The sequence below is a fragment of the Canis aureus genome, chromosome 10 (assembly GCF_053574225.1).
Source record: "Canis aureus isolate CA01 chromosome 10, VMU_Caureus_v.1.0, whole genome shotgun sequence".
Classification (NCBI taxonomy): Eukaryota; Metazoa; Chordata; class Mammalia; order Carnivora; family Canidae; genus Canis; species Canis aureus.
This window is the reverse complement of record NC_135620.1, coordinates 61120827-61138489: the sequence shown is the minus strand read 5'-3', so window position 1 is coordinate 61138489 and position 17663 is coordinate 61120827. Positions and strand designations below refer to the sequence as shown.

General features: G+C 31.8%; 1 protein-coding gene across 4 annotated transcripts in view; it reads right to left on the bottom strand.

Annotated features, from left to right (window-relative positions):
• LOC144322564 (uncharacterized) overlaps positions 1–17630 on the bottom strand; it is a 62108-nt gene extending 44478 nt beyond the window's left edge. For 3 of the 4 annotated variants that reach the window (XR_013388178.1, XM_077912751.1, XM_077912753.1), the window contains exons 1-5: positions 17490–17630; positions 12791–12856; positions 10434–10503; positions 7369–7443; positions 749–894 (exon numbers count right to left, since the gene is read on the bottom strand). Coding sequence is in view for 3 of the 4 variants with exons in the window: in XM_077912751.1 (XP_077768877.1) it covers positions 749–894; positions 7369–7443; positions 10434–10503; positions 12791–12805 (306 nt within the window). In the remaining variant the exon portion in view is untranslated. Of the gene's footprint in view, positions 1–748; positions 895–7368; positions 7444–10433; positions 10504–12790; positions 12857–13850; positions 13942–17489 lie in introns of all 4 variants that reach the window. The other variant, XM_077912752.1, reaches the window with a different exon arrangement.
• Between the last annotated feature and the right edge of the window lie 33 nt (positions 17631–17663).

The following is a 17663-nucleotide window of genomic DNA, read 5'->3' as shown; positions in this document are numbered from 1 at the left end:
ACACACAGAGGGAAAGAGAGAGAATTTTACGTAAAGTATTTTTAAAGTTTGTCTGACTTGCCAGTTTGTTAGCTTGTCTTCAATTATTCCAACACACATATGTCCTGAAAAAAAGTAACTAGGTCGCACAAACAAATGTGGTTAAACTTGTCCCATCATGGACTTCTAAGAAAGTTATGGTTACTAAACACAATTTATTCTGAGTAATTCTATCTTATATTGGAGTGATGGTTTTTTCAACTCTGTAAGTGCTTACTGGCTTACAAGAAATTTCTCTAGAAAACCTTTACCTCTGCCAAGTTTACTCCCAGATTCTGAAGTCTATTTATACATGCTTTTAATTTTTTAAAGATGCTTATATATGTCTAGAATAAAGAGTTCCAAAGAATCAACCTAAAATTCTAATGTAACATTTCTGAAGCAGAACACATGCATGTACACACATAAGCATCACATATATACACAAACATATACACATACTGTATATATGCATAGAACCACCTGAATTTTGCATGTCTTTTCATTGTATATGCTATCAATTTTAATGAAAGTTACATTTCATAAAAGTAGAACAAAATACTAGTTTCGTGCCCTTTTATAATAAAAGATAATTTCAGTGTAGTATTTAATAAGTATTTCTGTGTATCATGAGTTATATGCTAAATCCATCATAAATTTTATTTTACTTTCATAAAGTTTTATCCTTAAAATATTTTAGGTAGATAAATAGATGAATCTTTATCTTTACCTTTTTCCAGGCATAATTCATTCTTTTTCTAATGCTTTTTAGAATCAGTGCCATTTGGATGTGAGATGATATTTTTCCATTCTGCTTTGGGCCCAGTGTTTTATATTCTTTTCTTTGTCCCTCTTTCATGATACACAATGGATGAACTAGGATTCAAATGCATATTTTCAATTTCCATATTTTTGTTCTCTATAGCATATTCCTGCAAATACCTTTCATGTAACTTGCTAATTTGAGTGCAATGTTTATGAAGAGACACACTAAAAGATGTAGGGAATGGGAAGAGTAGTAGCAGGACAGGTTTCTTTAAGACTAATGGACCCAAGCAATTAAGCATTGAATAATTGCCTTTTTAAAGAAATTATATAGTGGGAACATTACACATGATGTAATTTTGTGTCATTTTAACAAAGCTGTACATTTTTGCAGATACAGAAATGATACTATGAAGAAACTAATGCCGAGATATTAAAGAAAATTCCCCCAAATCTCAGAACAATTAAGACACAAAATCATGGTCGAAGTCCTTGTATCCAATGAGATTTGAATTCAGATTGAAATCCTGGTTTTACCATTAAAATTTACTTCTGTTACTTAACCTCTCTGTGCTTCAGTTAAACAGGTGACGTATTTGGATTTTTATGAGTATTAAATGACAATACAAGAAAAGTGTTTAGCAAATTGTAGCCAATAAATATTAGTTGATTTTGCTATTGCTGTTATTTCAATTTGGAAATATTTTGTAGATTAAGTATTTGATTAGTGGTTTGACATATGATTATGGCATTGAAATATTTTTGGATTTTGCCGTTGGTTTTACAGAATTTCCTGGCTAGACAGTAAAGTGGTCTATGCCTTCTCAGTAAATGATTTCTAACTTTTCTGTCTCTTTTCAGTGATTGTTATTTGCTTTTTAAATTAATAGTACTTGATACCTCCTCGAAATAAAATTGAATATATACACAAGTAGTGATATATATTTTAAGTGTATGTAAGAGTTTTTTGAAAAAATTTAACTGTATTTTATTATTATTATTATTTATGTTTCTGAAATGGAATTGAACCATAGATATAAAAAGATTTTCTGAATTTTTACAACTACTCAATTAATAAAACAAATATATAGTCTTTTCAAACAACTAGATTATAATATTTATTCACACTTCTAGAATGTAAAATGTTATTTTCATATACAATGGTACTTTTTAATGATTCACATTAAGTTCAACATTGAATATATAGAGAAAAAACATTTTTTTTTATTTTTTACCAACTGCAGTCTTTTTAATGGCATAATGATGTGATAAATAAAAATATAAAAATATAACAGTCTAAATAATTTCTGTTTTTCAGTATGTGACATATGTCTTACCAAAAAGCATAAATTAAGTTTAATTAGCACTTGAGTGAATAGAAGGAACTCATGCATTTCTTTTTTTTTTAGGAAATGTAATTATATATACAATTCCAGAATGACTGAACTATGAGTCAATCCCCTTTTATTAGTGGATCATAAATTCTGACAGTTATCTAGTAATGAAATCTAGATTTTTAAAATATCTCTGTTACTTCTACTTTCTCTAGAATATACAGGAAGATATTTATGGGGTACATGATATGTACAGCTCTACTCTGTATAGTTACATGAATTAATTGTAGTCAGAATGGAAAATCTATTAATTTTTTCCATGCAAATAAGTTCACTATTTTAAATTAATCTTTGTAGTGCTAATAATGTGTTTCTAAATCAAGAAAATTGAACTGATGATAATTTAAAGACATTTTAACTCATTGCAAAAGCTAATGCATAGTCCACAAAGATTGGACAGAGAATATTTTGATGAAATTGGAATGCCCAGCAGATAAGGATCACATAAGAGCTAAGTGATAGTTTCTCATATATCATTAAAAATTATTAAAATTCAGCATAATTAAAATTTAGTACATATCATAGATTTTAAATTATAAAACCTTGAAAAGTCTTCATTGCCAAAGTTCTGTTGTACTTTTGGAAGGACCTTTAAGATTTCCTTTTTCTGTATATCTTTCCTTCTTAGTTTTTCCATGCTCATGTTCTCAATTATCTCTATGCTGTTTAGGATCTTCTTTTCTTAAAACATTCTCTACATGATACAGCATTACAGAGATAGAATTAATGATTGCTTCTGGGGATTTTGTAGCCAGTGTTAATGGAATAAAAATTTACACCACCCAAACTACACCTATATTTCTAAATTTAGAATTTGATGTACCTTGGGTATTATTACTTCACTCTTCCTAAACAATGTCTCTACTGCAAATGTTTTCCTTCATAGTAGTGTCTATGCAATACAAAAAATTGTTTCAATTTAGTGAAAAGAAAATAAATTATTGTCTCTAGAACTTAGGAATTCAAAGCCAATTTTATTCCAATAATTATTCTATATGATGATTTAATATATAGAGATTGCATATGTAATAAGAGTTACAGGATCAATAAGGACCAATAACCATACTTTTTATTTTTTTTAATTAAGAGCCTTGTCATAGGATATCCATGCATCATGAATATTTTATAGATAGCTGCAAAAATTCACAAAAATGTTGAAGAAAGAATTAATTTGTTTGTACAGATACATTAGCACATAATAATATGTCTGAAATAATATATATGAGACAGTGCTTAATTTTGTCAAGATATTTTTTCTCAAATACAAAGAATGTAGCATTTGAAGAGTGATGATGCCTGAGTCAGAACATTTTAGTTATCAGTAGCTTATTTTAAACTTTTTATTTTGTCATAATTTCAGTCTTCAGAAATGTTACAGTAATAGACTTGATTTTTCTTATTTCTTTGGTAGTAAATAACCCCTATCAAACTAATAAACTAAAATATATTATCTTTAAATTAGAAAATTTTATTGCAAGAAAAAAAGACAGTGTATAATTCATCCAGATTTGTTGCAAGAAAATCTTATTTCTCTTGAAATTTAGAGATCAATTTATTATAATTAAAATTGTTTTAATCTTCATTTACATTTACACATGTTGTATAAGTTCTACTTGAAAATATACTGACCCTATCTTTAAGTGTATTTATAAGAATTTATGTGTTCAAGACTAAAAGTGAGCTCTATGTGAAGCAAAAAAATAACAAGATCAGTTTTCTTGGACATTTAACTCATATTAATGATGAAATTAAAAAATATTCATTGACACCAGGAAAGGCTACATTTACATATCAAATATATTTTTCCTGAGATTTAAAATATGTGTGTTTTTAATGTCTTGATTAGAGCATTAATTTATTTTGTCTCCAATAAAGCCTGAAAATACTGATTCCATTTCTCCTTTTATATACAGCTATCAAAGAAAATTTAGATTAAAAATGACTTTGTGAGAAGGGTGAAGAGTGACATAAATTTAGTAATCAAAAATTTTGCTTAGTAGGCATAAGCAGAAACAGTGGAATGGGAATTTGAAGAAAAACCAGTATTCTCATCCAAATTCTGTCACTGAGATATTAGAAAAACTTGAAATATTACTCAATTTCATGTGTCCTCAGTCTCCTCATTAAGGGGTATTAGAGATAATCTCTCAGTTTTCACCTATTAAAATATCTACATAGTATAGGAAATCCAAATTTTAGAAAGTTTAGAAAATTTGATATATCTAAAAGTGGTATTGTAAGATTGAAAAGCCAAGAAAAGTACTTTTCCCAAGAAAAAAGTACAAATAAGAGATTCTTTAGTAGACTAAGTAGCACTTCCAAGGTCAGCCATCTAAGACACTCATTTTTTTTCCTCATTATGGTAAGAACACTTAACATGAGATCTATGGTCTTAAAGACTTTTTAGATGCACAGTACAGTATTGTTAACTACTACATGATGTACTCATCTATAACTTATCCATCTTGTATAACTGAAACTTAGTACCTGTTGAAGAGCAACTGCATATCTTCCTCCCTCCATCCCCTGGAAACCACTATTCTAATCTCTATTTCTACGAGCTTGACTATTTTAGATGTTTGATATAGGTAGAATCATGTAGTATTTGTCTCATGACATATTTATTTTTACTTAACAGGATGTATATAACAGGATTTACTTCTTTTTTAAGGTCAAATAGTGTTCCATGGTATGCATGCATCACATTTTCTTCATCCATTCACTTGTTGATGGAAATTTAGGTTATTTTCATATTTTGGTTATTTGATTAATTCTAGAGTGAATGTGAGAGTGCGGTCATCTCTTTGAGATCCTGTTAACAATTCTTTTGGATATATACCCATTCAAATCAGCAATGTACACAGGTTCCAATATCCCCACATTCTCACCCACACTTGTTATCTTTTGTTTTTCTGAAAAATGTGAAGAGATTAGGGATTATTAGGGATGATGTCAAGCACATTTTCATGTCTGTTGGCCAATGTATGTTTACTTTGGAGAAATGCCTCTTCAGGGCCTGGGACCACATTGTTGCTGAGTTGTAGGAGTTTTTGAGGTAGTTTATTTTTTTGCTTATGTTGACTGGTTTTGATGATAAATCTCAGAAACTGTGGTCAAGACCAATGTCATAATGTTTTCTCCTATGTTTTCTTTTAGGAGTTTCACAATTTCAGGTCTTATGTTTAGGTCTTTAATCCATTTGGAGCTCATTTTTTTTTGTATATGGTATAAGATAAGGGTCTAATTTCATATCCAGTTTTTTTTAAAACAATTTATTGGAGAATCTGTCATTTCCTCGTGTATATTCTTGGTAACTTTGTCAAAGATCAACTGTCTATATACATATATTATTCACAAATGTATGGAAATTTAACAACACACTTGAATAACCAGTGGGTTGAAGAAAAAATCAATAGGGAAATTAGAAAATATCTCAAGATAAATAAAAATACAAAATACCAAAACATATGGGATGGAGCAAAAGTCATACTAAGAGGAAGGCTTGTAGCATAAACACATACATTAAAAAAGAAGCAAGATCTTAAATAAACAACATAACTTTACAACTCAAGGAACTATAAAAAGAACAATCCAAGCCTAAAGGTAGCAGAAGGAAGAAATAACGATTAGAGCAGAAATGAATGAAATAAAGAACAAAAGGTATGGTAGAAAAATATCAAAACTGACTTGCTTTCTGAAAAGATAAACAAACTTGGAAAACCTTTTATCAGACTAAGAAAACAAGGTAAAACACAAACAAAATAAGAAATGGAAGAAGAGACATTTACAAGGGATGCTTAAGGAGAAATAAAAGGATCATAAGGAACTACTATGAAAAATTATACACCAACATATTCGATAACCCCAAAGAATGGACAAATTCCTAGAAACATACAGTCTACTAAGACTGCATTATGAATAAATAGAAAATAAATCTGAATTGATTAATAATGAGTTAAGAGATTGAGAGCAGCCCAGGTGGCTCAGCAGTTTAGTGCCACCTTCAGCCCAGGGCCTGATCCTGGAGACCCGGGATCGAGTCCCATGTCAGGCTCCCTTCATGGAGCCTGCTTCTCCCTCTGTCTGTGTCTCTGCCTCTCTCTCTCTGTGTCTCTCATAGATAAATAAATAAAATCTTTTAAAAAGAGAGAGAGAGATTGATCAGTAATCAAAAACCTCCCAGCAATGAAAAGTCCAGGACCAGATGACTTGGCTGGTGAATTATAACAAACATTTAAATAAGAATCAATACCAATTCTTCCCAAACTCTTCCAAAAAACAGAAAAGAAGTGAACACTTGCGGGATCCCTGGGTGGCGCAGCGGTTTGGCGCCTGCCTTTGGCCCAGGGCGCGATCCTGGAGACCCGGGATCGAATCCCACGTCAGGCTCCCGGTGCATGGAGCCTGCTTCTCCCTCTGCCTCTCTCTCTCTCTCTCTCTCTCTCTCTGTGACTATCATAAATAAATAAAAATTAAAAAAAAAAAAAGAAGTGAACACTTGCAAACTCGTTTTGTAAGCCAGCATTTCTCTAATACCAAAACCAAGTAAAAACACTATAAGAAAAGAAAATTACAGGCCAATATCCCTGATGAATATGGATGAAAAATTTCTCAATAAGATGCTATTAAGATGAATTCAACAACACATTAAATGGGTCGTACACCATGATTAAGTGGGTTTATCTCTGGAAACACAATGACATTTCAACATATACAAATAATGTGATACACAACAATAACAGAATGAATGGCAAAAAAATCACATGATCAAGTTTGTAGCTGCAGAAAAATCATCTGACAACATTAAAGGTGTTTTCATGGTAAAAACTCTTAACACACTAGATATAGAAGGGATTTACCTAAACATAAGAAAAGCTGTATATGAAAAGCCCACAGCCGACAGACATCATATTCAACCTTTAAACCTAAAGCTTTTCCTCTAAGATCTATAACAAGGCAAGGATGCCACTCTAGCAATTCCTATTCAACATTGTACTGAAAGTCTTAGAGAAATTAGGCAAGGAAAATAAAAGGCATTTAAATTAGAAAGAAACAAAATTATCTTTCTTTGTAGATGGCATGAACTTGTAAGTAGCAAACCAAAAAAAATTAATAGTCAACTCACTGACTTATCGATATTAAATGTAAACCTAACCTTAGATTCATGCTTGTGCAGAAAAAAGTGACTTACCAAAGATCACACACCTTGTAGTATTAGAACCCAAAACAGATGTCAGTGAGTTGACTCCTTGTGCAGCAACAGCAACTATAGTAGTAAAAGCATGGAAATGATAGTGGCAAGCCTTCTATTGTGTGCCAGCCACAGTTTTAAATACTTTATACACATTGACTAATCTAATTATCACAACTATATGCAGTAGATTCTATTATGTTCATTTAACAGATGGGGAAGTTGAAGTACAGGGAGCTTATCTAAGCAGATAACAGAGTTGATAGGTTGCACACCTGGGTTTTAAAATGTAGGTACTCTTGTTCTCAGAGTACCTACTGGTTTCTTAAAAAGTGAAAAAAAATTAAGTTGTCATTTTCTTTTAAACATCACAGGCATAAATCTTTTTTTAAACTCATAAAAATAATTTTAAGTGGACAGCTAATATGTTTTGGGTCAGCTTGACTATTAGCCCAGATAATGCAGAGTGTACGTATAGTTGACCCAAGGTTAGGGGTGCCAACCCACCCTGCACAGTTGAAAATCTGCATATAACTTTTGACTCCCCCAAAACTTAACTGTTGTAGCCTACCATTGATTGGAAACATTACCAGTGACACAATCAATTATAACATATTTTAATATGTTATCTGTGTTACATATTATATTCTTACAATAAAGTAAGCTAGAGAAAAAAATGTCATTAGGGAAAACACGAGGAAGCAAAAATATATTTACAGAACTGTGCTGTAAATCTGCATATAAGTGGACCACACAGTTCAAACCTGTGTTGTTCAAGGGTCAACTGTCATCTTTAAAGGCCACTTTCAATTGTAAAGAAAATATGTAATCACTGCCTTCTCTTCTTTGTGGTAGCCCTTAACCCAAGTTCCTTGACATTGTAAAAAACAACAAAAGGCCAATAGGCAGGGATCTGAAACTAGATATTTTTCAATAAAAAGAGATTCCTGTGCTAAGAGTAAAAACAAAACTAACAAAGAAAAATGGATCAATCCCCCACTTTCCCTACATGAGTAAAACACAGGCAGTAGTTTGCTGATAATGCTTAATAACTCTCTGGAAAAAAATGTATATTTTATACATAGGTTATTATAAATTTTATATTAGGATGTGTACCACACAATGTATGTATAATAATACACTACACCCTTATTGTAAACTCAGAAAAAAAGAACTAATGAACAAATCCAGTAAATTCATGAGATATAAGATCAGCATTCAAAAATCAGCTGTGTTACTTTGTTTCTTCTTAGTTCATTTTTTTAAATTCCACATATAAGTGAAACTTATATGAAATATTTAGCAATACTTATGTCACACAGATTCTTAAATACAGATAACAAAATGATATTTGCCCTAGGGGAAGTGGATGGAGGATGGGTAAAATAGATAAAGAGGATTAAGGGATCTAACTTGCAGTTATAAAATAGTCATGGAGATGAGAAATACAGCATAGGAAATTTGGTCAATAATATTATAATAATGTTTGGTGACAGATAGTAACTACATTTATCATGGTGAGCACTGAGTAATATAGAGAATTGTTGAATCAATATATTGTACGCCTGAAACTAGTATAACATTGTATGTCAATTATACTTTAATTTTAAAAAAAGTTGTGTTTGTAATAATAAGCTATCTAAAGAAGAAAGTAAAAAAAGATCCAATTTGCAATAGCATCAAAAAAATAAAATACTTAAAAATAAACATAACCAAGGAAGTGAAAGATTATATATACTAAAAATTATGAAACACTGATGAAAGAACAGAAACAAATGGAAATCATTCTGTGTTCATGGATTGGAAGACTTAATATTATTAAAACGTCTATACTACCCAATTCAATCTCCAGGTTCAATGGAACCCCTATCAAAATTTCAATGACATTTCAATGACATTGTTTACTAAAATAGAAAAAAACAGGGCAGCCCGGGTGGCTCAGTGGTTTAGTGCCACCTTTGGCCCAGGGCGTGATGCTGGAGTCCTAGGATGGAGTCCTATGTCAGGCTCCCTGCATGGAACCTGCTTCTCCCTCTGCCTGTGTCTCTGCCTCTCTCTCTCTATGTGTGTGTCTCTCGTGGATAAATAAATAAAATCTTTTTTTTTAAAAAAAAGAGAAAAAAACATTCTAATATTTATATGTAAATACATAAAAGACCCCAGAGAGCCAAAACCAATTTAATAAAGAACAAAGCTGAAGAAATCAACATTCTGATTTAAAAATATATCTCAAAGCTACTGTATGTAAAACAGCACAGTGCTTGCATAAAAACAGACATATAGACAAATTGAACAGAATAGAGAGCCCAGGAACAAATCCACACATATAGAGTCAACTGAGTTTTGACAAGGGTTTCAAGAGTACGTAATGAGGAAAAGATGGTCTCTTCAAAAAATGGTGTTAGACAAACAATATTCACATGAAAAAGATTGAAAATGGGCAATTAATTATGTTATATTATCCTGTACACAAAAATCAACTTAATATGGATTAAAGTCTAAATTGCAAGAACTAAAATTGTAAACCTAGAAGAAAATTTAGAGGAAAATCTTTATGACTTTGGTGTATATAATGCTTTTCTTGAGTCTTACAACCAAAGCAATAAGAGCAAAAATAGGCCACTGGTACTATTTCAAAAGATGTCTTCACAACAAAGGAAACTATCAACAGAATGAGAGGCAATTTATGGAGTAGGAGAAAATGTTTATAATCCAATTAAAAAAAAAACATTTCTTAAGGAGCTAATATGTATACTGCAATATACACTGAGGATGTGGAAGGATGAAGTGTGACCTTTTAAAGGATCCCATGAATTCCAGCAATTGCAAGGAGATCATAAATGGCATATAGAGGTCAGGTTAATCTCCAAATGTCTACTTAATGCTGTAGTGTGGATTATAATACAGGTATGAGTAGATTTTTTTCTTTTTTATTTTCTTCTTTAGATTTTTATTTAAATTCTAGTCAACAGATTGTGTAATATTGGTTTTAGGAATAGTATTCAGTAAGTCATCACTTACATACAACACCCAGTACTCATCACAAAAAGTGCCCTCCTTAATACCTGTTACCCATCTAGGCCATCGCTGATTTTTTTCAATTGGAGTAGCATGTTTAAAGTTTAGGACAAGGCTCTGTGAAACACAATGCAAAATACTGTTATGGGTGCACAACAGATTGTTACTAACATTAGTATTTATTTATTTATATGTTAAAACTATTGCTGATGGTGGCCTTATTAGAATTAAATATAACTGATACCTAAAGTTTCTTACAAGGGGCACCTGAGTGGCTTAATGGTTGAGCATCTGCCTTTGGCTCAGGTCAAGATCCCAGGGTCCTAGGATTGAGTCCCACATCAGGCTCCCTGTGGGGAGCCTGCTTCTCCCTCTGCCTATGTCTCTGCCTCTTTCTGTGTGTGTGTCATGAATAAATAATTAAAATCTTTAAAAAATAAAGGTTCTTACAATTTTGGAAAATTAGTGTCTATTTTATGTTGGGTGTCCTGTAATGTTTGTTCCCCCTACCTAAAAGATAGTTCTTAAAAAGTATTCAAATTTGTCAGTCATTTCATCTTTGATGACACTTTCAACATTTTTTCTTAGTTGCTCTGTGATGTTGATAATATCACAAAAACACAGACACACACATATATGCATATATACAGAGGAGAAAAAAATTCAAACCAAAAGAACCTTGCAAATTACCAAACTATTGCAGCTGATGAGTCATATTGTGGAATATTTATAGATATTTTTTTTTTAAATTAGAGGTTACTTACTTTTCTAAAGAAAGTTTTGTTTTTGTTTTATGACATTTCTTTTTTACTGATATTTCTTCTGTGATTTTAGCCACATCTGAGAGTCTTTAACCATCACTCCAAGCCTTTGCAGAGACTTAATCATATATTCACTAATCAACAAGCCAACAAAACTAGCAATTCTTTAACATCTGTATTTCACTTTTATGGCTCTGAGTTTTACTCAAGGGAAATTTAATTAGTAAAAGAGGAAAAAGTACCTTCTATATACAAACTGTGTGATTAAAAGTCTAAATTGAGAACTGAAACATATGGCAAGATTATTGAGTAGGAAGTTGTGCTATACATGGATCTTTGCTTTGCATTAATCTCCTATCTTGTTTCTTCTGCACTTTTGACTTTGGTACTAAGGAGACCAGGTAAATAAAGGTTGGAGAAATGACCTGTAGTTAGAGAGCCAATCATCTCTGCTGCTTATTGTTTTGTATGAGGAAAAATTAGCAAATAACTAAAAGAAAACTAGATACTTTTTAGAAATGTGCATAATTCATATTGCCTTATTATATTTTTTCTTAATGACCAAAACGTTGTATTGAAAAATAACTTTTTTTTTCTTTACTCACTTCCATATATTTCTAACAGAATTCAGAACCCCCATCTGGGTCATAAAATATAGCTTTGGAAGATAGTCACTATCCTCTGCATAAGTCAGGATCTAACCTGATGGAGAGTCATTAGTAGTCTTTATGGAAGAATTGAGTAACTTAGGTCAGAACTCAGATATATATATAAAGAACTCAGATATATAAAGACTCAAAAAATTCCACCTGTACTTTCCCATTGGATTTTAGAGGGTACAAAATCTTAATTGCTCTCATGTTGTAGGAAATTAAAAAAAAAAAACTACTTATCTCAGTCTATAAATATGAAGGAGGGCATGAATCTAGGTAACTAAGTTCCAAGTTGAGCTGACCATTTGAAGTGGAGTGAAGTTTCATTGAGAAGAACCTTGTTAAATGATATTGAGCCATGTCCATATCCCTTCGAGCCAAATAGCAATTGCAGAATTAGAATCCATGAGTAGTATTCTGTGAGCTGTATGTTCATCAAATGCGAAAAAGATTAATTCTTGTTTCTTGGCAGAAAACGAAACAACTTGAGAGTATTTTAAGATAGTAAAGTGCAGGAAATATCCATTTTTATATTTGTCACTCTTTCTATTCTTTCGGACCACTAGCTTCAATTTACATCATCTACTTCAATAGTGTTTTTTAGAGATGAAGAGATTTCATCTTAGAGAGAAAAATATTTTATGATCAATGGACAGTTTTGTCATCTCTTATTCCCTCTTCCCTCACAGAAAGGCAAATTTAATCTCTTCAATAAAAAAAATTTACAACTCAATAATTTGCCAGGCAATTAAAATAAATTAGAAAACAATGGGAAAGTTAGTTTTGGAAAAGATATATGCATTGTCAAATGGAGGTAAGAGTGGAAAAAGAGAAAATTGCCTTCTTTGTTTATTTCTGTATTTTTCAAATGCTATTACAAGTATGGACATTATAAAAGTGCTCCTTATAAATTATAAAAATTAGAAAAATCCACAATAAGTTTTCTAAAGAAAATAAAACAATGTAACATGTAGAAGCCCATGTTCTCACCTTAATAAAGATCATAAATAAATCCTCATTCCATGATTAGAAATGTTGCAATGTTCAGTTGTCACACTGCAAAAACAAACAAGCAAGCGTGATTGATCAAGGATTAAAATGAATAAAGCCAAAAAGTTCTGCTACCCTGCACACATAGTTTATAAAATCACTACATAGTTCATAAAATTTCCCATATATCATCACATTAAAATAAAGAACACTGTCTGCTGTCCAAATTGCCACTAACCATCAAAATCACCCTTTTTGGGACTTTCCGTTTTTTGAAAGGATACTTATGATTACTTTAGATTGACTTTACTGAGACTGGTATGTTTCAGTTTGGGATTTTGGAAAGGCTCACCCCAAGTACATCATTCTTTTCACTAGATACTCCAAATTGTAAGTGGTCATTTACCTAACCTAGAGTTAATGAGTATATCCTACCTACTTGAGATAGTTCTGTATACTGAAGGTATAGCAATAAATAAGTCACATGATTTTCCTTTCCTAGTGGAGTTTTCAATTCTTGTAGGAGACATAGGCAATGTGCAATAAATGATTTAGATGATGATGGAAATGGTAATAGATGGATAGATAGATGATAGATTAGATAGATGATAGATGATAGATAGATAGATAGATAGATAGATAGATAGATAGATAGATAGATGATAGATAGAGACACACAGGCAGGTGGTTGTGTGTGTTACGTAAAAGAATAAAACATGTTAAAGGATAGAAGTAGGTATGTAATAGGGAAGAGAGTAATGAGAGTGGACAGTGAAATATGTCTATATCAAAAGGACTGCAGACTTAATGTAAAATGCTAAACTATAAAATTCCTAGAAGACAAGATAGGAGAAAATCTGACTGTCAGTTTGTGATGGCTTTTTTAGATACAACACCAAAGGCACAATCCATGAAAGAAAAAACTGATTAGCTAAACTTCATTATAATAAAAAAAAATCTGCTCTGTGAAAGACACTGTTTAGAGAACAAAAGGGAGAAAATATTTAGAAAATACATACCTCATAAAAGATTATTTTGGGGGAGGATTGTATTTACTTACTCGTAAGAGACTCAGAGAGAGGCAGAGACACAAGCAGAGGAAGAAGCAGGTTCCCTGTGGGGAGCCTGATGCAGCACTCGATCTCAGGACCCTGGGATCATGACATGAGCCAAAGACAGATACTCAACCACTGAGCCACCCAGGTGCCCCCAAGGATTGTTATATAAAACATATGAAGAACTTTTAAAATTCAATAATCAGGTAAACAAGCCACCTGATTAAAAAATAAGCCAAAGACCTTAACAGATACATCACCAGAGAAGATAGTCAAGCTGGCAAATAAGCAAATGAAAAATGCTCCACATTATATGATATCAGGGAAATGCAAATCAAAACTACAGTGAGATACCATTACATACCTATTAGAATGACCAAAATCTAAGACAATGATAACACAAGATGCTTCGGAGGGTATGGAGCTATAGGAACTCTCATTCATTGTTAGTGGGAATACAGAATGGTACAGCCATTATAGAAGACAGTTTAGAGATTTCTTTTTAATGTGCATTCTATCTATATCTATATGACACTCAAAAAGCTGTGCAAATTTAATGTATGCAACTTGATGACTTGATGGTTTGGAGATAGGTATACACATACACATCTATGAAACTATTACCACAATCTATACCATAAATATATCTATATCCTCCAAAAGTTTCTTCCACTCTTTTTATATATTATCATCATTCGTATGATAAGAAAACTTAATATAAGATCCCCTTTTATCAATTTTTAGGCATAAAAGACTTGTATTGTCAGAAAACTAAACATTGTTATCATACAATCCAGCAATTTCACTCAATGGTATTTTCTCAAATAAGTCAAAAACATACGTCCTTGCAAAAACCTGCACATGAATGTTTATAGCATCTTTATTCACAGTTGTGAAAATTTAGAATCAACTAAGATGTCTTTTGGTAGGTGAATAGATAAATAATTTGTGGTACATCTAGACAATGTAACATTCAGCGCTAAAGAGAAATGAGCTATCAAGCCATGTAAGGATTAAATGCATATAACTAAATGAAAGAATCCAGCCTTAAAAAGCCATCTATTCCATTATTTCAGCTGTATGACTCTGGAGAGTGGTTGCCAGACATAAAAGGGAAGGATAGGATGAAACAGTTAAGCACAGAGGATTTTTAGGGCAATGAAATTACTCTGTATGATACTATAATGGTTAATATACATCATGATACATTTAAAAGAACCCACAGAATGAATACCACCAGGAGTGAACACTAATATGAATTAAGTGTTTTGGGTGATGATGATATGTCAACATAAGCTTATCAATTATAACAAAATATACTACTATGGTGACAGATATTGATAAATGGGAGGAAGCTATGCGTTTTTTGGTTATAGGGGATAAGTGGGAAATCTCTGCACCTTCTCAACAGTTTTCTTGTGAGCCTAAAAATGCTCTAAAATAAAGTATGTTTTGAAGGTCAGAAAAGGTAAAATTTAAGCTGAGAGTAAATAATTTGGAGTCAGAAATACAAGGTTCTAGGATTGTGTTATAAGCAGAGGAAACAAGCGTAAAGCTTTGAATCTGTAATGATTTGTATAGAAAAATTTAGGAAGTTAAATTTAGGAAGAAATCCAGTGTGACAAGAGCATGATAGATAATTTTGCTACCACATGAAGGCAGGTAAGTAGTCAGAAACCAGATCATTAAAGGCTTTATAAGCTAGTGCAAAAGAAAAGCTTATGCTACATATGACATCAGTACACTAGAAAATTTAGAGTAATGGAAAAACTTGATTTCTGTGTTGAGAATGGGATGTTGGGTGGTGGTGAGAGACGATGTAGGTGGCTTTACCTGCATTTAGGGGGCTTTGAGATTTCTAAGTGTAATATAATGGCTGATTGGACTTCTAGCGTAGATAGAAATGGAATGAAGTAGACCAATTCAAATATTTTAGTGGTAGCCAGGCAGGACTTAATAATAGATAAACATGGTGGGAAAAAAAAAGAATTATGAATGACCCATGGATTTTTTATTGAGTCACAAGTTAGATGCTAGTATCATTTACTGATTTGGTGAAAACCTAGGGAAGACAGGTTTGGGTGGAGAGGTATTGAGTTCTTTTTGGGACATAGTGATTTTGAGATGTCTAGAAGACAGTCAAGCAGATGTTTAACCTAATATTTGGACACATGATTTTGGAACTAAGTGGAAAATTCAGTCCTAGATTTTAAATGTAGGATTCAACAGAAGAATAATGATGTATAAAGCCATGGAAATGGAATGGAATAATTTTAGAGGAATATATAGACAGAAAAGAGGGACTAGGATTGGAACTCCAAGGGGTTGGGGGAACCATCATGCATTTCAGTAGAACGGTAAAGGTAGGAGCTCAATTATTCTTACACGATACATTGAATTTTAATCTAAAACTTGACTTTTGAATACCATGTTAGAAAATAATCTAAGGGCTTTTTTTTTAGAGGAATAAAAAATTTTAAATGATTCCCTAAATCCTTAGAGAGATGATTGAATTTTAATCTAAAACTTGACTTTTGAATACCATGTTAGAAAATAATCTAAGGGCTTTTTTTTTAGAGGAATAAAAAATTTTAAATGATTCCCTAAATCCTTAGAGAGATGCTAAAATTTCCAGAAAATTTTGAAAGTCTGAATATAGAATTTTACTATAAGCAGAGGAAGAGGAAGAATGAGTTTCCTGGAAGAGGGAGAAAACAGTGAGACAGGATTTGACTGTCATTACAGCTGATTTAGATCTGCAAGGTAGAGCCACAAGGATACGTAAATTACAAATGGCCATGAATCGTTCAGTAGTTGGTGTAGGGAAACAGGGGCCAATGTTTAAAGAGAAGGTCACACAATTATATCTCATTATTCATAGAAAGCTAGTTCTTGAAGGCATGTGGAATTAGAAGTATCAAGGAAAGGCTTTATTTTGCATCCAGAATTTATATTGGGAGGGATAAAGGGAGAGAAAATCATTTAGCAAGTTCTGCAACAACGTTTATCTGAAAAAGATGTTAAAAGATCTAATTGCTACTAATTGGATATTTGAAGAGTTTTGCATTTTGCTTTATGTTGCTTTTTATTTTTCTTCACATTAATAGGACTTATGGATCACAAGAGAGTTTAATATAGTTATAAAGATACAAAGTTAATTGTTTTCACATCTAAATAATATGTAGATGCTTTCACTCTGTTAGGCTCTGTTGAATTCTAGCTAATTTGATTTTGCATATGTATTAGCAATTTATCAGGCATCTCCTTAATATGTATTGTTTAAATATACACCTGTCTTAAATGGAGAGAAGTTGGCTACTATTTTCTGCCTGAAGAAAAAAAAAATTCTTGGTAAGTGTTAAAGTTATCATGTATCATAAACCAGTCTCATCTCTCATGACAAATCTACTTTTTCATTAATACTTTTAACATCTTCATTATTGTAGTATTGTCACCAAATTTCCCAGTTATTGTGAATGAGAAAGCACAAAGTAAATGCTACTTCATTCTACCAAATCCCAGTAAAAATGTAGTCAGCAGATTACACAGATTTTTCTAAGAATGGTAGACTTCAATTCAAACTTTAAATTGACTCAAGCATTGTTTAATCCTATTTGACTTAAAATAAAACAAAACTAACTTACCAAGTATGTTTATTTTGGCTTGAAAGTGGAACGTTTAACATCCATCAACCTGGTTGTGGTTATTTATACTTCAGAGATGGTGGTATGGGTTCACAAGGAAATAATAGGTTTTCTTTCTTTCTTTCTTTTTTGAAGAATGTTACATTTAGTTTGTATTTGTATTTATTTTAAAGT